Source organism: Notamacropus eugenii, chromosome 3 (genome assembly GCF_028372415.1).
Source record: "Notamacropus eugenii isolate mMacEug1 chromosome 3, mMacEug1.pri_v2, whole genome shotgun sequence".
Lineage (NCBI taxonomy): Eukaryota > Metazoa > Chordata > Mammalia > Diprotodontia > Macropodidae > Notamacropus > Notamacropus eugenii.
The window spans coordinates 116,592,644-116,616,304 of record NC_092874.1 but is presented as its reverse complement, the minus strand read 5'-3'; the positions used below and the strand labels follow the sequence as shown (position 1 = coordinate 116,616,304).

Genomic DNA, 23,661 nt, shown 5'->3' with positions numbered 1-23,661 from the left:
ATCAAGAGAGACAAGAGGAAAGAGGAGGTGATCGGATGGAAATCTTAGGAAGCACCAGTAGTCTGTCTGGCACACTCTTCCTTCTCATATGATCCTTGACCTGTACTTCTAGACCCATCTAAAAGTCTGGTTCCAAGTACAGTTGGATTATAGCGGTATTGATGTAAATTGATATTCTGGGCACCCTCTGCTTTGGGTTGTTACCTCATGTAAGACTGTCTCTTGTTTCTTTTCCACCATCATTTCCCTTGTCTTCTTAAAATAAGGTTTTGGCAGTTACTCCTAATTGTTAAAAGATTTATACCTAAGGGCCTGCTCACTGCCATTGCTTTTTAATGTAACAGTAATTTCCCAACCCTGTCCCCAGAGAAGCTGTAAATTTTTTGCACAGTTGGACCTACTAAGTGATGGTGCTGAAATTAATTTTTCTGATGAAAGAAAAACACTTCTGATAAGCTACAAAGGCTTATAAACCTCCTCAATAAATCACACTTATCTGTGGTTATGACCCAGAAGCATTGAATCAAAATTCCTTAAAATTAGACCTGTGGTGGCAACAGCTGTTTAGATTGTTAATAGCCACAAAGTCTTGAAATTTGTGTGTGTGTATTAATTTACTACAATACATTTCCTCTTTTCACCTGTGGTTTTGGTTACCTTTGCAGTTCTAACCAATAAGCCTCATTTAGTCAGAATGTGTATAGCATTAAAAATCTTTCTGTTCAGAGCTATGCTGGGTTCTTGTCCCCAGGTGGCCAAGAATTATGAGATTGCTATTTCCAGGAAGTGTTCTTTGTGTCTTAAGTTAGTCTGTATAAGAATTTAGTTTAGACATGAAATACCCTATGCTTAAAAATAAGAATAACTACAGGCAATCAATATTCCTTGCAAAATGGAGAACTTAGAGTGTTTCTGGTAATTAAAACTCCTCCCTGCCTCATTAAAGTGGTAATATAATTTTTTGTTTTGTTTTAAGTGTCTTGGCATCTTTTCTCTGAGACATAAAAAAATCTTTAATATTCATGATTGTCTTTTATGGATATTAATTAATTCATTGCTAACTTTCCCTGTGATGTATGGTCAGGAGAAATATTTTTATACGATTACGCCCAGATGGAAATTGAGGCACAGTATATTTAAAGAAGCTCCTGAGTAGCCTTAGTGCCTTCTGTATCCTCTTTGGGACAATTCATCTTTGTGCTTCCTGGTAATTCAGTGACTAACTGGGACACGGATGGGGCTTTTTCACTTGAACTCTTTAAAACAAATCTACCAATTAAAAAATCCTGTACAGAACTACTTGCCTTTGGGTCAGTGTTCACAAAGGAGAAAATTGAAGCCTATGGGAAAAATTTCAGAGAGGAGAGATAGATATGAGCACATGAAGATAGTTTTGAAGCAAATTGGCTTTCCCCCTCCTGGCACCTTTGATAATGTCTGCAGGTCATGTTGCTTTAAAGCTGTGATAGAGAAGAGATTCATTATCCTATATATAACTGAAATATCATTTCAATTTATGGTTTAAATATCTGTAGATTTTAGCTTTTTTGGATGAGACCATGTTTCTTTATCTGTGTATATTACAAATATTTGTTATGTATTTAGATATAAGGTAGAGATGATTAGCGTCTGTCCTTTGTTGCTAAAGAAGACCATGCCATCAGAGAAATGATGACATGACTTGCACTTGACTTTGTTTTGAGTGAGGGAGGGCTGTGCAGGTCACCAGCCTCACTTCTCCTCCAGAGCCATCTGAATCCAGTGACCTGATATTCCTCAGGATGACTGGAGATGACCCAGGATGCACTGGGAGACCTTGGGCCCCTTAGGCCAAGGTCTTTGTAGGTACTCACTTAGGATGAGGCAATGCCCATTCATTGAGTAAGCCTGTTTAAGAAGTAGGCAGGACGTGGCCCCTTTAATGTGGTCAAGAAAACAAGGACTTCAGTCTGGGTGGAAAACAGCGACAGTTACTATTGATAATCACTCTAAAGCTAGGAGGGTCCAGAGGAGCTCTTAGGCAGGGACCCATTGGAGTCCCAGTTTCAGAGTACAGTAGGCTTAAGGTTTTGGGAGAGGACAGGACAGGACAGGACAGGGGAAAGAAGAGGAGAGGGGAGTAGAGAGCTTCTCCTGTCCAAAGGAAAGTAAATTTAGATGGTCAAAGATGCCCAGAGATGATTATAATGTCAATATGAATAGATAGATAGATAGACATATACAATATAGCCTACGTTAGCAATGTACCTCATTGGGCCATGGAGGTTCCCCAAGTTCTTGAGGAATGCAAGATCTGGTAGACCTCACTAAACTAGAAAAGCTTTTAATGCAAGCTTTAGCAATTTATTCTGTATCTTTTATCCATGAAGCTTATTACTACAAGTTTGGTCACCCCGTGATGAAATTTTGGCCATAGCAACACATGAAGGCTATTGGCTGATGTGGTGTAAGGTTTGCAGTCTGCCTTGGTAGAGAGAGGACTCAAATGGATGAAAGCACTAATTTTTTAAAAATAAATAAATCATATATGCCTATCTATACATATATGTATATAGATATTATCTATAATGCATTTGTATATCTGTTCATGTATGTGTGTGTCGTGTATATATGTATGCATATAAAACATATAAGCAACACATGCGCTCTCTCTTTCGAGAAAGAGAGAGAGAGAAAGAGAGAGAGTGTGTGTGTGTGTGTGTGTGTGTGTGTGTGTGTAATGCACGTTTACTGGGCATCGTCATGTAATGAAGAGTTCATAACTGAGTGTTCTGTATAACTGATACTTCCCCCTTTATGCTTCAAAGTTTTTTTTACTTATATTTACCACTGTTGGTGAAAGTGCTATATATTATCCTCCCCTCTGACTTCTTAGTGTGTCCTCAGTATAATTTAACCTCTTTTTAATTTCTCTAAGTTATTACTCTGAATTTCAGTAGTTGTGCTTGATGTTATGTTATCCTAAAGGAGTGATTTTTAATGTTTTTAATTCTTTGAACCCTGTTGAACAAAAACAAAAAATTGTGTGGTGAATTCCCAGGGTAATTTAATAAACTACTTTTAATAATATTCTTTTGGAATTATTAATTGTGTTTACCACAAGTACGATGATAACTTGTCTCTGTAGCTCCAATTAAAATTTGTAATTGTAATTTAAACTAAATTATAATTATAAAAGTTTATTCTACCTATAATTACAAAAACTAAAAAAAATTATAAGCTCAAATTAGAAAATAATTACTAATATTTTATTTTGGACATTTTATAAGAATTAAAAGATTTAATTTAGCAAGTTCTCATATGCTTACCCTTTAAGACTTCATCTTAAACTTATTTTACAAATTTTGTTGACTATAAATAGCATTTTAAATGAAATAAATTGCAACTTGGAAGATGTTTAACATTCTGTAATCATATAGAAACTTTATTTCCATGTTAAATTTTTTTTATTTGTGCATAGGTTTCCGATATTTGACTCAACACCAGATAAGCACAGTTTTTAATTTGGTTCGATGTTGAGTTTATTTCTGTATTTTGATTTAAAACAAAAATAAAGTGAAAAGGTAGCTCATTCACACAAATATATGGAAAACAGAATTTTCTACGCTCCCTGCTGAGAGATGGAAATTAATTCAAAAATTTTTGTATACCCAACCAATTGGTGAAAATGAATAACTACAGTATAAAACAGTTGTTTTTCTATTGACTAATAACAAGCACTGTATTACATGATAAATGGGCATAAAGTTCAATTGATTTTTAAGTGTTTATCTATAATTTAACTTTTATAAGGAAATAATTACTTCACATGTGACTTTCTTTTCTTGTAACACTGGCACACTGGCTACATTGTATAGAAAGCCTACTAAACAACTGACCAGTGTTGTCAGCTGGTTCGTTTGAAAATATATCTGGTAGAAGAATTAAGTAGAGGATAAGGTTAAATCAGAAAATGGTCCTACTATTGTAATGAGGCCATATCAGGTTTATTTCAGCAGAACATCTGTGATTGTATCCATGAAGATTTCAAGATGACTTGTAATGTGCATGCTCAACGATACAATTCCACATAGCCAGACCCTTGTGCCACAAGAATTGGAAATATTAATAGGATATTGATCAGCTTTTGATAATGTAGCTGATGAAGTACAGTTAGAGGGTAGCAGAAGGTAGCAGTGTTCCTATCTGGTCCAGCGTCCAGGACACAAATGACGTAGGAGCAGGTGCCTGCATATCTAACCCTTGTAGTGGTTTGGAAGCAGTTTCATGATAGGTTCGCAAATTGTAAGAACATGTACTTAAAACTTGACCGAGCTTGTCACAATCACTGCACAGGTACTGATATTGCTGTGTATATCATCGTGGTTATTTAGAATTGTCGCAGACCCCAGCAATACTGCATCTAGGGCCATATCCCAAAGAGATCATAAAAATGGGAAAAAGGTTGTACAAAAATATTTGTAGCAGCTCTTTTTGTGGTGTCCAAGAACTGGAAATTGAGGGGATGCCCATCAGTTGAGGAATGGCTGAACAAGTTGTGTTAATACTGTTGTGTTATAAGAAATGATGAACAGTGGGACTTCGGAAAAACCTGGAAAGACTTATGTGAACTGATGCTGAGTGAAGTGAGCAGAACCAGGAGAGCATTATACACAGTAACAGCCACAGTGTGCGGGGACTGTTTCTGATAGACTGAGCCCTTCACAGCAATGCAAGGACCTAAAACATTTCCAAAGGACTAATGATGCAAAGTGCCATTCACATCCAGAGAAAGAACTATGGAATCTGAATGCAGAATGAAGCAGACTATTTTCTCTTATGTTTGCTTTCGTTTGTTTCGTTTTTCTTGTGGTTTCTCCCATTCGTTTTAATTCTTCTGTGCAACATGACTAATGTGAAAATGTGTTTAATAGAAATGTATCTGTAGGACCCATATAAGATTGTATGCTGTTTTAAGGAGGGGGAAAAAATTTGGAATGTATGAAAGTGTTGAAAACTGAAAACAAATAAATTAATAAATTTGGGAAAATAAAAAAAAAAGGATTGTTGCAGAAATGAGCCTACAGTGACTCAAATATATGCAGTTGCAGTCACAGGAAAATGTATATTTAACACAAATGCACAGCTATTGATTGCTTAAGGTACTATTAAAGAATTTTTGCTGTGAACCTCTCCAACCGTAGTGGGACAATTAAGTGACCACCACTTCCCCGAGGGGATATTGTGTGTAACTATTTGTCCCTACACCAAATGTCCCTGATCTGCTGACCTATTTGAGCTTTTGTATTTGTTTTAGGCTTCCCTTATGTCAGCTACTCTGTTTTCCTAATTTAGTTTATTTTTTTACCTAATTTAGTACTTTTAATCCTCCCTAAATTGGGAAAGCAGATAACAGAGCTTTTTGTAACTTGTCTGAAATAATAATAAACAGGCCCTGAGTCTTTCTTGTAAATGTGGATGAACTTCTTAGTACATAGGTATTTATTACTTTGTCCCCTTACTTTCTATCTGTGTTCTAGAAAGTTGAAGCTCTAGGCAAGCTCTATCTACCCTTCAGATAAGTGAGGTATGATACTGTAACACCTTCATATAACTTTCATGTTAAGTATGTGCCTAAATTGGAAAGGTCTGTTTTCATATTCTTTAAAGAAGTGTATGGGTGTCTTATAATGGTTTGAACATATATTTTAACCACAAAATCACTTTAGAATAGTGTTTACTTACATTCCACCTCAATTTTATTTATTTATTTATTGGGGGAAGGGGAAAGGATTCATTTTTAGATATTTAAACATCCTGTGATTTCCCATGACCCACTAGAGCTTTCTTTAGTAGCTGTAATAATGTAAATTCCTCATGGTGGTACAGCTAGGGACAGGCCTTTTGAAAACCTTATATTTTGCAAAAATAATGAAAAATGACAGAGGCGAGAAATAAAAGAGATACAGAGGTGAGAGGAAAGCAAAAGGAAAGAGGTCGAAAATAGGGATGAGAGACCAGGAAAAGTTGGGCAATCCTGTGTATTACTTGGCTATGTTAGGTGTGAGTTCAAGGCTAATAGACAACCGTACCTGGGTCTCTAGATCTTACTACTTGGATAACTTATTTTTTTTGAGGTCATGTTTTTTTGATACACCTGACACAAAGTAGTCTCTTGATTAATTGATTGATTGCAGCCCTTTATACACTATTTATACACTATCTTTCTTGAGATATCATTGCATATATTTTTCAGTATATCATTGATAATCTTCCTTTGTTACTGTTATTATTTTAATAGCTCAGGTTTCCATTGAAGAAGTTGGGCCTGCTGTTTGCTGGCTGTCTTTTAAGATACTTAACTGGTCTACCTCCTTTCCAGGTTATTCATATCCTTGATAATGACTTATGCTTATACGTTGTCAGTGGTAACATAACGCAGCCCACTTATAGTCACTGTGTATTTTTCCATTGCTGTTGGAGCTACTTACCATTTTACTTTTTCTAAGACCTTTCTTTGTGCTTTGTGATTCATAGCCACGTTGCTGGGAATTTTTTTTATTCAATGTTTTTATTAAATAGGCTTTTTTTTTTTTAAAACAATGAGTGGTTTAGGATCATGGAAAGCACTGCATTTTCTAAAATTTGATCTGATTTTCTCTTTTTGTCAATTCTGGGCTCACTTGTAAGGCATGTCTGTAGTACCATCTAACTGTATTGACAGATTAATTCAGCAGTCTTCTTTTCCAGCTAGGAATCATAGTTTGGACAATCTTTGCTCTTTACTCCCTTTATTTTCCTGACGTTGATGGTTAGTTAGCCTAACCTCTTTCTTATCACTTTCAGTGAAGACACTTGTAGGGCTCTGGGGTTTAGTATAATTAACAGAATGTTAGGTGCCAACAAGAACATGTGTAGGTCAGACAATTGGGGCACATTTCTTCTGTATGGCTGTATTGACTTAAGAGAGGTTCATAGTACTGATCCTCTCTGGTGTCAGTATCCTCATTGTGGAGGCAAAGGGAGAGTTGGACATTACTGTGTTCAGTATTTACAAAGTTAAATCTTTTGCCAAGTTATCTCCTTGGAAATTTTTATTACCTCCAAATCAAACTTTCAGAACTTACTTTTTAAACTCTTGTTATAAAATAAAGAAATCTCTAGTTATCTGCTTCAGTTAAGATATGTAAATGCACTGTTTTGTGACTTATAAGACTGTGTTTACATGAGGGATATTTATGCTTGGTGTAGTCCAGCACAACCCCTACCTAGCAAGGAAAAGAAATGACAGAAGTAGTATTTTTTAAGTATATACTATGTTCTAGGCATTGTGCTAAGTGTTTTGCATTTGATTCCCACAAAGGCCATTTGGGGGGAGATTAGATATTATTATTATCTCCATCTTACAGTTGAGGAAACTGAGGCAGACAGGTTAAGTGACTTTCCCAGAGTCACATGGCAGTATGTATCTGAGGCTGGATTTGAACCAATATCTTCCTGATTCCAGGTCTAGTGTCCTATCCACTGCACCATCTAGCTCCATCCCTCACAAAATTGGAAGTCAGCTGTTTGGAAAAGAAAGGTTTGGGTTTCTTAAGAAAAGGAGAATAGGATTAATATGGAGTGAACATTGAGTTAAGTCTCATGGTTAAAGGGTGCCTTCAGTCAGCCCTCTCTTGAAAAGAGAACTTTTTGATGCACCAGTCAGGAAGACTGTCTTGTGTAAAAATCAGTAGTGACAGAAAAGCTAGAGCATAGTGTGTTGAGAATAATGGCCCTCTATAGGACATAGGATGGGATCACACTGGAGCAGATGCTAAAGTCTGACGCTTTCCCTTCTTTGTAGCTCTCTTGTGAAAGATGCTTCCCCAGTGCCATTGCTTGATGTCACAAACATGCCTACACCTCGAAAGTTTCTTGACACTTCTCAGTTTGGTACTCCTGGAAGCTCAACTGGTAAGTATCTAATTTTCCAGTTACTTAAGTTTTTTTTTTTTAATTTCTTCACTTTTATTTCCTTCCATTTCCATTCTCTGTAATTAGATATGAATTATTCTCTACTTCTTTGATCTCTATGGCAATGTCACCTATATTGGTACAAATCCATCTTAGGAAACTACAAGGGATTACCCCAATTCAACTCATCAGGCAGTATGCATTTTTTAAGGGCTTGCTGCTAGGCAGTGGGAATACAGACACAAAAATGAAGCAACCTTGGCCCCCAGGGAGCTTACTTTCTAAAGAGGGAGCCAGCATGTGCATGTATAAATATTTTCCTTTCCTTTCCTCTCCTCTGTCCCCTCCCTTCCCCTCCTCTCCCCTCCTCTCCTTCCTTATCTCCCCTAAAACCTTAGACCCAGTGCACTCTGGAGCCTATGGATTGAACAACAATGGGTCCCTGCCCAAGCTCCACTTAATGGCTGTTTTTGGTTTCTGGTCCAAACAACAACCCTGAGGCTCCTGTCCCTCCCAGAGTGATTTATCTATTTATTTTTCTTTTCTATTATAGGGGCCATCCATCCCCCTGACTACTTTTTAAAGAGGCCTGTTCACCGAATGTGCATTATCTCACTTTGAGTACCTGAAAACACCTTAGCCTAAAAGGCCAAGGTCTCCTATTCTCCTGGGCTATCTCCAGTCATCCTGATGAATATCTGCTCACTGGATCCAGATGGCTCAGGAGGAGAAAGTGAGGCTAGTGACCTTGCACAACCCTCCCTCCCTCCAAACAAAGTCAAGTACGAGTCATGTCATCATTTCTCTGATGTCATGGTCCTCTTCAAAAACGAAGGATGAACACAACATAAATACCTAAAGAATATACACAAAATAAATGCAAGATGATTTGGAGAGATTTTTTAGCAGCTTGGGGAATCAGGAAGGGTTTTGTATAGAAGGTGATGTTTGAGGTGATTCCTGAAGGAATTAAAGGGTTCCAGGAGGCAGGAGGTGAGAAAGGAGGGCATTCCAGGTATGGCAGACAGCCAGTTCAAAAGCTTAGAAGTGGGAGATGTATCTTCATGTTTGAGGAACAGCATTATGTTCAGTTTAGCTGGCATGTAGAGTACAAGAAGGGAAGTTAATTATAATGAAACTGGAAGGACAGGTCAGAGCTAGGTTATGGAGGGCTTTTAATGTAAATTCCAATTCAACAAAAATTTGTGAATTACCTATTATTGGCAGTCTCCTACTAAAATCCTGTTTAGATGACCTCTTGTGACAAAGAGGGGTGGTCTGGGGTTCTTTAAATTGAGGCCAACAGAATCCATGTTCTGGCAAGCCCTTGCCATGCTTGAAAGCATGTAAGTATGGTCCTTGTGCGCTTGTCTGAGAAGCAGCCAGCAACATTCAGAAAGGCTCACCTCCAAAGCATAGGTCCCCAGGGAATCTGTGTTTTTGGCCACAGTAGCTCACAAAGACTGCCTGTTTGGGCTTGGAGGCTTCACCATCTGTATCGGTGGCAGAGAGTCCCTACAATGATCAAACTGCAAATTATTGAAATATGTGCAAATGATTAGCAACAGTAATGATAGTAATCATGGTAATGACTGATAGGGATTGTTTGATGGTCGGCATATATTCTCCTTTGTGATCCTCATAACAGCACACTGGGGACAATATTGCTACTTTCGTTTTATAGATAAGGAACTTGATGCTCCTAGATTTTAAATGACTGACCTGTAGTCACATAGTAAAAGAGGGAGACAAGATTGGAATCTTGGAGGATCCAAGTCTTCCTGGCTTTGAGTTCAGCACTTTTACCACTATGTCCTATTGTCTTTCAAAGCCCTGTGCTGAGTCTGAGTTAGAGAGAAAAAGACCATTCTGCTTTCAAAGAGCTTCCAGATGAGTAGACGGTAAATTCCATAAAAGATTATTGTATGCCACAAAAATGCAGAAGCACAGGTTGTTTTTCATTTTTCTTGAGAATGTAGGCATTGCCTGTGATTTGGAAATCATTTTTTTTAGAGATATTTGTCACAAAGGAGTTGACTATTTAGGTAGCTAGGTGGCATAGTAGATACAGTGAAGGATTTGGATTCAAGAAAACATGAATTCAAATCCTACCTCAGCTTATTTTTCTTTTCTATTAAAGGGGCCATCCATCCCCCTGACTACTTTTTAAAGAGGCCTATTCACCGAATGGGCATTATCTCACTTTGAGTACCTGAAAAGACCTTAGCTGTATGAATCTGAACAGTTCACTTAGCTTCTCTTAGCCTCAGTTTCCTCATCTGTAAAATGGAGATAATAGCACCTGCCTACAGAGTTGTTGTAAGGATCAAATACAATAATTTAAAGTGCTTTGTAAATCTTACAGCTCTCTCTGTATGTTAACTGTTATTATTTTTCAAAAATAGCTCAGTTAAAGATAAGTAGTTAGAATTCTTCCCTTAGATAGATTGGAAAAATTAAAGATAAAAATCACATTTGGCTTTCATTTTGTCTTGCGGTGAAGCAAAATCTCTTATCCTGGAGGATGGGATTTTAAAAAAGCAAGACAGTAATTTGGAGACACTTATGTTTACACATAGGCAGCCTCCAGCTTACTGAATGGAATGCATTCTGAAAACTTAGCTGGAAGTCAGTTTTGGGGAATTCAGTATGTGTGTACACATTGAGTTTTATATGGTTAAGTCTCTTTGCTAGTTCATAAAAATATACTTAAGCCCACCACATTTTGAAAGTTTCATATTTTATTAGCTTTACCATAGAAGCTAACTACTGTGCATAATAGCATTGTTTCTTTGGGGAAGTGAATTCAGAGTTAAATATTGGGAAACCTAAAATACATCTTTCTTATGTGGAAATTGCTGTTGTTCTTAAGTGGAAAAAGTGTCCCTCCCATATGCCTACCAGTAAATGGGTGTGTGGAGTTTTCCAACTCCCAAGCCTACCTGTGACTTTTATAGCCTAGGTCTGTGCTGGTTTTGGGGGTGAGAGGCTTGGAGTAGGGTGAGGAGCAGTGAAGATAGATTCAAATGATGAATGGGATAAAGATAAAACTCTATATGGAAGCTTTACTCCTATGAAATCTGCCTAAGCAAAGGCATGGAAATAGGTATGCATTAGTATGTTTGAGAAACAGTGGAGAGACAGTTTGGGCTGGAGCTGTGATTCATGTAGGATAGTAATGAGTAAGAAGACTGGAAAGGTAACTTGGGGAAGGCTTTAGATCCTATAAAAGGATGTTTTTCCTCTTAGTGGGGAGCCTTTGAAGATTTTTGGGCAGATTTATGACATAAGTGGTATTTTTAGAGGATTAATCTCTTGGAGGTATTAATATGTCAGGATATATTGCGGGGAGGATGGAGATCATGCGGGACCAGTTAAGAGGCTTTTGTAGTTGTCCAGAGATTAAATAAGAGCCTGGATTAGATTGGTGTGAAAACAGAAAAGAATGAATATTGTGAAGGAAAAAGGCATAAGATTTGAGTACTGATTGGATATAGAGGGAAGAGGGAGGTTTTAAAGTATATCCCCAGGGAGGGGTGGGCTTTCAAGCAAGACTGGGGTCATGAGAACATGGTGGTTATATGAAAAGAAGTTAGGATGAAGCACTAGTTTTGGTGGAAGATGAGTTTGAATTTGCTTTGCTGAGATTAAGGGGACAGTGGGAAATCCAGATGGAAAGATCTAGTAGGCATTTGAGGATTTGGAACTGGAGCTTGACATGGGTAGATTTAGAAATCAAGTCCTGATCCTTGAAGACACGAGAAATGGCTCAGATATTCAAGTGGGTAATGGGAGCAGAAGATTAAGGACTGAAATTGCATTGGAAAAGGTCCTTATTCACATATGAGAAAAAGAAGAAAATCACAGGATCATAAATTTGGAGACAGAATTTTGGAAATCATTGAGTATGCACCCTTCATATTACAGTTGAGGAAATGGATGCCCAGAGAAGTTGTGACTTTCCCCAGGGAAGTCACTCAGGTGGCAGGTGAAATAGATGGGCTGTGAACCCTGGTCTTCTGACTCCAAATGGTGCACTGTCTGTCATGAGGGCTTGAGAGGTAGAATGAGACAGTGTAGAGTTACAGAAAGTATATGCAGGTGGTCAGCAATTTCTAAAACTGGAAGATGGTTGAGGAAATTAAGATGAAGAAGATGAGGCCACTTTCTTCCTAGGTGCTAGAAATAGGTGTAAGACTTAAGCAGGATGGAATTCATGAGGAAGAACCCAGGGGGGAAAGGAGCAGAAGTAGTTAAAGAAATTTCTCTTTGATAGGAAGAAGAAAAATACAGTGGTATAGGGGATATAAGAGTCAAGGGAAGATTATTCCAGACGCGGGGCATACATGCATGTTTGACCTTTTTTTTTTGGAACCAGTCAGGGTTAAGTGACTTGCCTCCTCTCACAGTTAGTAAGATATCTTAAGGCTGGGTTTGAGCTCAGATCCTCCTTATTTCATGGATGGTACTCTATCCACTGTGCCTCCTAGCTGCCCTTTACACGTGCATGTTTGAAAGCAAAGGAGAATGCCAAAAGAACCGCGTGCATCCTGATTTGAGTAACAGAAATGGAAAAAGCCACCAACAGGAGGCCAAATTTTATAGACCTGAAAGACTGAGAAAGTGTCATTGAATGAAACACCCTCCTTATAGAAGAGAGGAGGAGGCCTGCAGGAGCAGAATGTTATATACACCAGGAGAAACAGTTATCCTCTCCCCACAATGGCTGTGATTTAGAGATAAATCATTTTATAGATAAATAGATAAATCATTTAATATAGATATTAAAAGTGTGTGTGTATATATATATATACATGTATGTATATATATATATATTTTATTTATTTGTTTTCAACATTCATTTCCACAAAATTTTGAGTTCCGAATTTTCTCCTCATCTCTCCCCTCCCCCCACCCCAAAACACCAAGCATTCTATTACCCCTATTACCATTCTATTACCCCTATCACCAGTCTGCCCTCCCTTCTAACATCCCTCCCTTCCCTTATCCCCATCTTCTTTTTTGTCCTGGAGGGCAAGATAAATTTCTATACCCCATTACCTATATTTCTCATTTCCTAGCTGTATACAAGAACAATACTCAACAGTTGTTCTTAAACTTTGAGTTCCAACTTCTTTTCCTCCCTCTGTCCCCACCCATCCCCAGTGGGAAAGCAAGCAATTCAATATAAGCCATATCCGTGTAGTTTTGCAAATGATATCCATAATAGTCGTGTTGTGTAAGACTGACTATATTTCCCTCCATCCTATCCTGCCCTCCATTGCTTCTATTCTCTCTTTTGACCCTGTCACTCCCCAAGAGTGTTGACTTCTAATTGCTCCCTCCTCCCATTGCCCTCCCTTCCATCATCCCCCCTACCCTGCTTATCCCCTTCTCCCCCACTTTCCTGTATTGTAAGATAGGTTTTCATACAAAAATGAGTGTGCATTTTATTCCTTCCTTTAGTGGAATGTGATGAGAGTAAGCTTCATGTTTTTCTCTCACCTCCCCTCTTTTTCCCTCCACTGAAAAGTCTTTTACTTGCCTCTTTTATGAGAGATAATTTGCCCTATTCCATTTCTCCTTTTCTCCTCCCAATATATCTCTCACCCCTTAATTTCATTTTTTTAAGATATGATCCCATCCTTTTTGACTCACCCTGTGCTCTGTGTGTGTGTGTGTGTGTGCGCGTGTGTGCGTATGTGTGTATGTAATCCCTTCAACTACCCAGATACTGAAAAAAGTTTCAAGAGTTACACATATTGTCTTTCCATGTAGGAATGTAAACAGTTCAACTTTAGTAAGTCCCTTATGACCTCTCTTTGCTGTTTACCTTTTCATGCTTCTCTTCATTCTTGTGTTTGAAAGTCAGATTTTCTTTTTGGCTCTGGTCTTTTCATCACAAATGCTTGAAAGTCCTCTATTTCATTGAAAGACAATTTTTTCCCCTGAAGTATTATACTCAGTTTTGCTGGGTAGGTGATTCTTGGTTTTAGCCCTAGTTCCTTTGACTTATGGAATATCATATTCCAAGCCCTTTGATCTGTTAATATAGAAGTTGCTAGATCTTGTGTTATCGTGATTGTACTTCCCCAATACTTGAATTGTTTCTTTCTGGCTGCTTGCAATATTTTCTCCTTGACCTGGGAACTCTGGAATTTGGCCTCAATGTTCCTAGGAGTTTTTTTTTTTGGATCTCTTTCAGGAGGTAATTGGTGGATTCTTTCAATATTTAATTTGCCCTCTGGTTCTAGAATATCAGGGCACTTTTCCTTTATAATTTCATGAAAGATGATGTCTAGGCTCTTTTTTTGGTCATGGCTTTCAGGTAGTCCCATAATTTTTAAATTGTCTCTCCTGGATCTATTTTCCAGGCCAGTTGTTTTTCCAAATGTATATATTTTTAAAAAATAGTGGAGGGAAAATCTTAAAGAAGAATAAGAGAATTTGACTTGAGAGATCAGAATTTTGAAGGAATAAAGAGGGGATGGAATTGTAAAGGGGACGGCCCTAAATAGTGGGTGAACAAGGCTTTTTGTATCAAGAGGTAAGGAAGACAGGGAGGAAAGAATATGTGTGATGACAGTGTAGTTGATATGAAACTTTATATGTATAATAACAGTATTTTCACAAAGCATCCTAGATAATTCCTTTTTTGAATAACTGTACATAATGATCCCATATTTCAAGATAAAATTTTCTTATGCTTCGTTAAGCATAATAACGGCTTCCAACTTCATGTGCAAAGAAATATTTTTTTTTGTTCAGTTGTGTCTGACTCTCTGTGACCCGATTTGGGGTTTTCTTGGCAAAGATCTTCAAGTGGTCTGCCATTTTCTTCTTCAGCTCATTTGATAGATGAGGAAACTGAGGTAAACAGCATTAAGTGACTTGCCCAGGGTCATACAACTAGTAAGTGTTTGAGGATGGATTGAAACTCAGGAAGAAGAGTCTTCCTGACTCTGGGACTGACACTCTTATCTGTTGCACCTCTTACAAAGAAGTATCGGGGCTACCTAAAATCTAGATGCAATTCCAAATAATTATTCTTTGTGTGGCATTTATTTATTTATATATGGCATTTACTGACTTGCATTAGTATGCCCTGCCTTTGTTGAGTACCTCTCTCCTATTACAAAGCACCTTCATCTATGAAGCAACACTGTGAGTGTCTCATTTGTACAGTGTTGGGGAAAATGTTGCCATTCCTATAGGGAGTTCAGAGAAGTCTATACAGAAGCACCTCCCCTGAATAATTCCGTAGAGAGAGGGGCTTTACAATATTCATTTTTTTATTGTTGGAAAAAGTATATGTAGATAAAATAATAGCCTTTATTTTTGTCTGTCTCCTAATTAATATTTTTTATGAAGTCTTTATTCACTACTAATCAATAATTTTTGTAAAATATCCCAAACTGACTAGTTCTTTTAAAAAATGTCATTACATAACTTTAAAATGATTGCTATTGCCTCTATTCCTGGAATCAGGAAAAGTATTTTGCCGTATGAAGAAATTTATTCTACTCTTTGCAGTCTTATATATTTTTAGAATTAGGCCAGAGATCCTCTTCTAAATTTAAATAGCCTTCCCTTCCTGTGTGAGGTTGCTATTCCCAGTTGTTAAACTGATGCCTTTTTCTAAAGCAGGTCAGGCAGGTCATCAGTTATACTCATTGCCAAACCATAGCAAATGATTCTGTTTAAACATCCCAAAAAACTGCCAAGTGAAATAAATTGTTGATAAAGAAATAATTGGAGAACATTGCAAATGAAAAGTACTTTAGGAATACCAAGTATCAAATGATAATAGTGGCAATAACTGCAGAATTCAGTTAGATGTTAGCATTTTTATCTCATCTATTTTCTTATAAGGCAGCTTCTCTTCTCTTCTGAGGGTAAGTTTTTCTTTCAACTCTAAGAATTTTCAGTTAATTTTGATTCTTCTGATGGAGATCGTGAGAATTCTGTGACTCTAGCAATGTTTTCCCTTTATCATGAAAGTATCTGAAAGCCCCAGATGGTGCTTCACCATATTGAGGGCTGTGGTGGAAGTCATCTGTAGTGCTATGTAAAATAAACTCTTTTTTCCCAAGAGATAGCTTCCTTGCAGACTGGTGTTCTTGAATTTTTCTGGGAGGGAGTGAAAGAGGAGGCAGTGAAGAAATGTGAAAGAGAGGTAAAAAATTTTCAGCATGGCTCATGCTGACTAAAACTGTCTTCATATAGCCATGTGTATGGACTAGAGGCTCTGGGATTGAAGCAGGTAAAGCCTTTCACCACATTGCTGGACTTTAGGACCCTATTAATCTGCATCACCTTATCTAAAGAGTATTAGTGCCAACAAAAGGGTATAATTTGGGATGCCATAAATCATGTAAGGAACTGTGTAACATTTTACTGGGTACATGTACAGTCACAGGACTAATGAAATATATCATGATAAATGGCAACAATTTGGTGTCAATTTCAGTAGTGAAGAAAAAAAGCTTATTCGTGACTGTTGTACCAGGAAGACTAGTATATAGTGACTCTTATAAGCTGGACTTTAACAAGAGGCCTTCAAGTTTCCTCCTCAGAGTGTAAAACAGCAGACATGAGGGTGTCATCCTTTATGAAGGACATTTTTAAGGGGTGTCTTCCAGCTGGGGATCTGATGACAGAATGGCTCTGCTAGGCTATTATAAATTAAATGAAAATCTTGATTGTATGAGAATGGCCCTTTTTCAAATGTCTTATTCTTTTGTAGAGTTCCAGGAAAGACTTTTCATTGAGAGTAACCACATCATTCAAGTTATCAAGTCTTCCTCTTGCACTGTCTTGTCAGACGTGTTTACAATGCGAGGGGGAACCAATGTCTAATTTAGATAGAGTAATTCAAATATAAACTGGGTGGAAAGGATGGAAAAGTGTGGGGGGAAAACCAGTAATAGTAGCAATTTGTTGGTTTAAATCTTTGGACCCACAATATATTTTTTCATTTGGCAAACTGCCTTTGAAACATTTAAACTGAGCAATTACTCCCAGGGCACACAGGCATTTCATTTGTGGTTTCTTTATTCATTTTATTCAAACTCCTGTTGGGATTGCTGTGGATATGACTGTAATGAAACTGGAGGCCTTGCTTCTTTTCTCTTTGGTTTTGGCAAAGGTTAAGCAATAATAAAACCTTTAGAGAACACAAATCAAATGACTTGTTACAGTGCTTATTTAACTGTCTCCTTTCACAGCTGTTATCTTGACTTACATTTTATTTCATAAGGTCTTGTTCTAAGATGGGATTTCTATCTTAAGAATTTTGTGGTCCAAGATGCTTAAGATTCTCGTCATGTAGAATGAGAGAGAATGTGTCTTTAAACCTCTGGGAAGATAAAATTTGTCTTCTTGACTATCTATCTGGCACAGGATTGGGATAGTGGAGGTCTTGATGATTAATTGTCTGAGCTAATCCCATTCTCATGCCAACCCCCCCCCCCCCCCCCCCCGGACACTTTCAGTTCACCTTTCCTGCATTGTCCACTATTGGTTTTTTGGCTGTTCATCATCCTGTTTGAGAATATGACCATTCAGGTAGAGGAGAATTGGAGGAATATGATACAGTAAGGATGTACATGGATCCCTCCCACACACCCTATGATCTAGCCAAACTAGCCTTTTTGCTTCTTACACAAATGGCCCCATCCCACCTGGATACAGTGTTTATTTGGCTCAACTGTCCTCCTACTTGGAATGCACACACTCCTCACCTGTGAGTTCTGGAGTCCTTCAAGACTCAGCTGAAGTCTTTCTGCAGGAGGCCTTTCTTGGTATCCCCTCAGCCTGCTTTTGTCTTTTTATCCCCAGAGTACCGCACAGTGCTTGGCACAAAATAAGTTTTTAATTAATATTTGTTGATTGAATATTAAGTGAGAACTTTCTGATTGTGTTTTACTTTTAGCAACTTGTGAAACAATACTTAAGCCTCATTATAAGATTGAACTCAGAATGCCTGTTCTGTGACCTACTGTAATGGAAGCTGTGAGAAGGACCATGGGAGGCCATGTGGTTCAGTAGAATGAGACCTGGGGATAGGTCCTCAAGTTCAGGGTTAAATCCTGCACCTCCCCCTTGCCACCTCCATGACCTTTGGAAGGTCACTTCATCCTTCTGGGCCTCAGTTTCTTCATTTATAAAATGAGAGAGTTGCACTAGATCAACTTAAGGGTCTTTTAGATTTTTGATTCCCTATTCCATGTCTTTTCTAAACTTTTTATTTTCCTGTAGTCCCAGACACAGGAAGTTCTTCATAAATGCTTAATGAATTGGAACAGCCTAATAGGTGATCCTTACAAGAAGGTATTTTTGAGAACTTCATTAGGCCAAACTGTTCTGGACAGAGTCTTTGGTTTTCTTCCTTTCTAGTTAAACTTCTGCTCTAAAGTGAATAATGTTGTTCCCATTTGAATACACATCAGTTAACTACAAATGTAGTGCTCTCTCCATTATGCTGCTTAGACCAACTGAAGTATGAAGAGGCTGTCCAGAAAACAAATAATGATTCCTGGTCCCAGCTGACCTCTCAAGGATGTAGTCAGTAATTGTTAGGTTAGACTTTGAGCCCCTTATTTCAGTTTTATTCCTGTCCATTTTACTTCCATTTTCATTTTTGAATTGATGAACAGGTTTGGGTCTGCTTAGAATTTCTCATTTAGCAAATTGCAAGAGGGAAAACACAGGTGTTGCCAGTAGACATAACCATTAATTTCATGACTTTTTGATTTAATACTAGATTGTAGACTCAGTGAGGACATGGACTTGGTAGCTGTGTGACTTTGAGCAACTCATTTAATTTTTGCCTTCCTCAATTATAGTTGTAGTTATAAAATGGGGATCATAAGAGCACCTATCAGGGTTTTTGTGAGGATTGAATGATGTAATATTTGTAAAGCAATTAGCACAGTGCCTGGCACATAGTAGGCACTTAGTAAATATTGATTCCCTTCCTTTTGCTTTTTAAGTTGTCATGTTATGTTAGGAGAGGTATAATGTGTACCTTCCTGGGTTTTGCAGTCTTAAGAAAGATAGTACTGATATGGACACATGTATGAAGGGCCTACAAGACATGAATACTTGGCAAGTATATAGGTCAAGGGTAAGGGTAAGGGTTTATTTAGTATGGGGAATGAGAATAAAAATATATTATCGTAGTACTGATTGAGGTACATGATTATAGAAATCAAATATTTTCGAGAGGTGAACTTTTAGGGGGATTGTGTGTTCATCCTTCATTGCCAAAGAAGACCATGACATCAGAGAAATGATGACATGACCTGCACTTGACTTTGTTTTGAGTGAGGGAGGGCTGTACAGGTCACCAGCCTCACTTCTCTTCCATTAAAGACTTATACCTATGTATTGGAAATATTAGAAGTTATTCAGTGATTAGGTTTCAATGCCTTTCTCATTACGTTGAATAGTATAACTCACTTTTTATAGTCTTATGCCATATGGCTATGAAAGAGATAGCAAAGAATGACAAAGAAAGATAGTTGGTTGACATTGATTGGCAAAGGACAAACTGAGGAATTCAGAAAAACATGGGAAGATTTGTATGAACTAAAGCAGAGTAAAACAAATGGAACCAAGAGATGAATGAACATATAGAGCAACCACAACATTGTAAACGTAAATCGCTAAAAGGAGGTTGAGCTCTGAGTAATGGAAAAACCAGTGACGGTTCTGAAGAAGAGTTGATAAAATATATGTCTTACCTTATGGCAGAGAACTGAATGACTGCTATTACAAAACATTGTATGTATTGTCAACTCTGGTCTCGACTGGATGTTTTTGGTTAGTTTTATTATTTAAGAGAGGAGATGGGAAATAACTACAGGGTCAAGACAAAGGGTATCATTTCAATGAAACTTTTTTTTTTTTAAAAGGAAACATAGTACCTTCTCTGGGCCTCAGAAATCTGAGGCTTTCCAAACAGCTTACTCAAGGGAGGTCGAAAACTTAAGGAAAAGGAGAAGCTATTATACATACCTCCACTTTTCACTTTCCTTTACTTCTTCCTGTTTCTCCTTGTTCATTCTGGGAAGACACTTGTTATTTCTAGATGACTTCTTTTATTCTTACTGCAGGATCTTTGACTGGTGACAGAGAACCCTTTCATCAGGATCACCAAGGATTTGCCATCACTTGTACTGCATACATGTATTCAATAGAAGAGAAAAGATGACTTTAAAGAAATTTCACTCCCCAGAAAGGTTTTCTCTTTCTGAAGTTCAGTGACCTATGGTATATTGGAAACTAGCTCTTCTGTTGTTCTTTCTCTGCTATTTTAAATTTTAATTATTTATGTGCTTCTTTTCAATGTCCCAGTGTCTTTTTCATTGTCCTCAGTTCTGAGTAAGTCATCCATTAGTTGAATTTGGATAGTGACTTTCTTTTGAAGCTTATAGCGAGGATGTTTAATTTTCATAATCTGTTGATAGACAAATGAAGTGTCATGATAGGCGGCTGAAGACTTTTCATGGCAGACTTGCCAACTGTTTGTATAATTGTTATAAATATTTCCTGCTTAATTGAGATGATGCAGATAGGGACATGAATGTTATTTTGAGATTGTGGGATAAGTGCTGTAAAATATGGAATCATATTTCTAATGAATAGCATCTTCTTTGGCTCATATCTTATCCCTTCCAAGAAAATATGAACAATAATCATCATGTTTGGTTAGGATTACCTCTATGTGAATACTATAGTTTTTACATTTGATGTTTTTGTGTGGTTTTCAGTCAAAGAAATGAACCTGCAAGACATCAAGGAGGATTTGGAGCTGGATCCAGAAGAGAATAGTAATTTCTTTATGGGCATTCTCATCAAAGGGCTGGCCAAACTGAAGAAGGTTCCAGAAACAGTGAAGGCTATCAAGGAACGCCTGGAACAAGAGCTAAAGCAAATTGTGAAAAGGTCCACGACTCAGGTAGCAGACAATGGCTACCAGAGAGGAGAGAACCTCTCTTTAGAGAGCCAGCCAAGGTATGTGTGGTCCAAGAAAGGAATTTGCTGAAAGCTTCTTGGTCAAGATATGGAATTTGTGGCATGCAAGTCTTTACACTTTGGTTTTACCAATTCTCTGCCACTAACTTATGATCTCTCTTGACTTTACATTTCTCCTTCAGATTACAGGGTTTCATTTTGTAATCTCTAAGGTTACTTCTCGATCTCAAATTGTGTAATTTCACTATTTCTCACAGTGTATCCAAACTAATAATTATGAAAACAGATAGTCATAGGTTTGCATGTGGGCTAGCCAATCATCTTATTTCTAGATGAAATTGAGGAGGATAATACATTTGGAAAACAAAATAAATTCTTCCCTTCAATAACCAAATTACATCCTTTTTGATGATTAAGATGTGTTATATGTCCAAGATCCAAGCTATTTCAGCAATCTATCAATAGGAGACCCAGGAGCTTCAACTGTGCAAAATAGCCAACAGGATTTAGAAACACAATCCTGTTGTATAGGGAAAAAGAAAAGGACATCAAGGGAAAATACAGATCCTAATTAGGCTGTACCTTTATCCCTGATTAATGCAGAGTCCCCTGGGAGAAACTGGAGTGAATGCATAATCCCAGTGTCAGCCATGCAAAAAACAAACAGAGAGAGAGAGAGAAAGAGAGAGGAGAGAGGAGAGAGAGACAGAGAGAGAGAGGAGAGAGAGAGAGAGAAAGAGAGAGAGAGAGAGAGAGAGAGAGAGAGAGAGGGAGAGAGAGAGAGAGAGAGGGATAGAGAGAGCGAGAGAGGGAGAGAGAGAGCGAGAGAGGGAGAGAGAGAGAGAGAGGTCTAGAAGGTCAAGGGGAAGGGGATTAAAAATGGAAGTTTCAAACAAGAGCCCTTAATGCAGAGTAGGTTCCTTTTATTTAATCAGTGTTTATTTAATCAGTATTTTCTTGAAGAATATGAAGAAAGAGGGGTGATTTTTCTCACATTATATAGGTCAACTGTGATACATAACTGATATCTTATTGTCACCTTTTTAATAAAAAGCTAGCTAGTTGAGGACTGTTCTTGAATATTATGTGATTTTGTCTTTGTATTTCTAGCCTCATTCAGTCCTTAGCACATAGAAAGGACTTTAGAAATGCTATTGAATTGAACTAAGCTTCTGATTCATGAAATTTCAAATGAAGTAACATTTCTTTTTCCTTAAATTCATATATGCAGTCTAAAAGCCCCTGGCTTCCCTAAAAAAATTTATTAAGCACTGAGGATTTTGAAATAGAGTTTTTCCTCCTTTCACATTTTAGATTCACTATTTTGAGATATTTTAAAATATTTCAGATATTAATTCTCCTGAAAAACTTTTTTTTTTGGGGGGGACAGGGGGAAGAGGAAAGGGAGAGGTAATTGGAATGGTAAGGGGTTAAAAAAGAACATAAAGTTTCAAAAGTCTGAATTAATTAATAGATCAATGGCAGTAGATAGATAGCAGTGTAGACCACTCCTAACCTTCTTAGGTCATTCATACTGTAATAGGGAGAAGCTGGGGAAGAATTCTGAATTCAATTTTGTTCTACTACTGGCCCCCCCCTCCCCCAGCTTCCCAATTGATTGATTTCTGGCAAACACCTATTTGCTTCCCTATTAACAAACACTCCCATACACTGGCTTGCTATTTACCCTCTTGCTCCAAGTCCCCAGATAATGGCATTGAGCTTTCATAGGGAAATACATTACTAAAGTATATATTGGAAATAAAACAAAAGGGCATAAATCGATAGCTTTTCCACAGAACTCATTATAGTGCCCTTAAAAGCACAGTATCTTCCACAATATTTTAACTTCCTCCTCCTGCCTTCTGTAAGGCCCTCCAGAATTCACAAGTGGAAATGACTGCACCAGAAGTGAATTTTCAGTAGACTGCCCCAGGAAATAATAAATGTTCCTGTACAAAGAATGAGTCAGCAAGAGTTTTTATTAGTTTTGTCAGTATTTAAGGTGGGTCTTGTTGGCAGGGCACATTGGACACTAACTAGTGAACAAGCTGTTTACCGTGGTTTCTGGTCTGTAATATGACCCCCATCTTGTAAAATATACAACTCCCACCTCTGTTCTCAGTAAACCTTCTGTGACCACATAAAATAGTGGAGAACTTGTACATTTTTTTCTTTGAGAGACTGGAATTTAAATTCTTCAGTTATTTCCATTGAAGCTGATTTTGGTCCAGTCTCCTATAGTACTGTGGTACCACCCAATTTAGCTTTATGGACAGTGTCCAATTCTAAGGCTATTTGAGAATTGGCTAATAATGGATATTCAAGGTTAGTTTGCTCATCTAACATTGTCAGAATTACATTTGTAAAAAGCTTACATTCATGATTTCATGATTTTATCAACTTTGACTCTTGTGAGGGTGAATAGCCCTTGCTTTATAAAAAATTAAAACACCTAAATCTTGCACATTGTAATATAGCTAAAGGAACCCTAATACTGATCTCTAACTATAAGAATGATTCTTTCTATATTCTAGCCTTAAGAAAAACTGAACAACAGCACATGAAATACAACCTATTCCCTCACCCCCAAACTTCCACCTATGAAACAGTCTCAAAGTAGATCCAAATATAGTAATTTTCCCTAAGGGCATCATTGTAGAACATAATCTCATTAAGTACAATCTGGTTGTGATGCATTACATTCATGTTTGCATCTGTCTTTATGTAAAGGGAGTTAATGTT

At 37.5% G+C, this 23,661-nt stretch overlaps 1 protein-coding gene across 5 annotated transcripts in view; it reads left to right on the top strand.

Annotated features, from left to right (window-relative positions):
• Positions 1-23,661, top strand: part of EXOC4 (exocyst complex component 4) — a 945,346-nt gene that overhangs the window by 88,996 nt on the left and 832,689 nt on the right. For all 5 annotated transcript variants that reach the window (XM_072650117.1, XM_072650119.1, XM_072650120.1 and 2 more), the window contains 2 exons: positions 7,826-7,935; positions 20,712-20,955. In XM_072650117.1, coding sequence (XP_072506218.1) covers positions 7,826-7,935; positions 20,712-20,955 — 354 coding nt within the window. The remainder of the gene's footprint in view (positions 1-7,825; positions 7,936-20,711; positions 20,956-23,661) is intronic.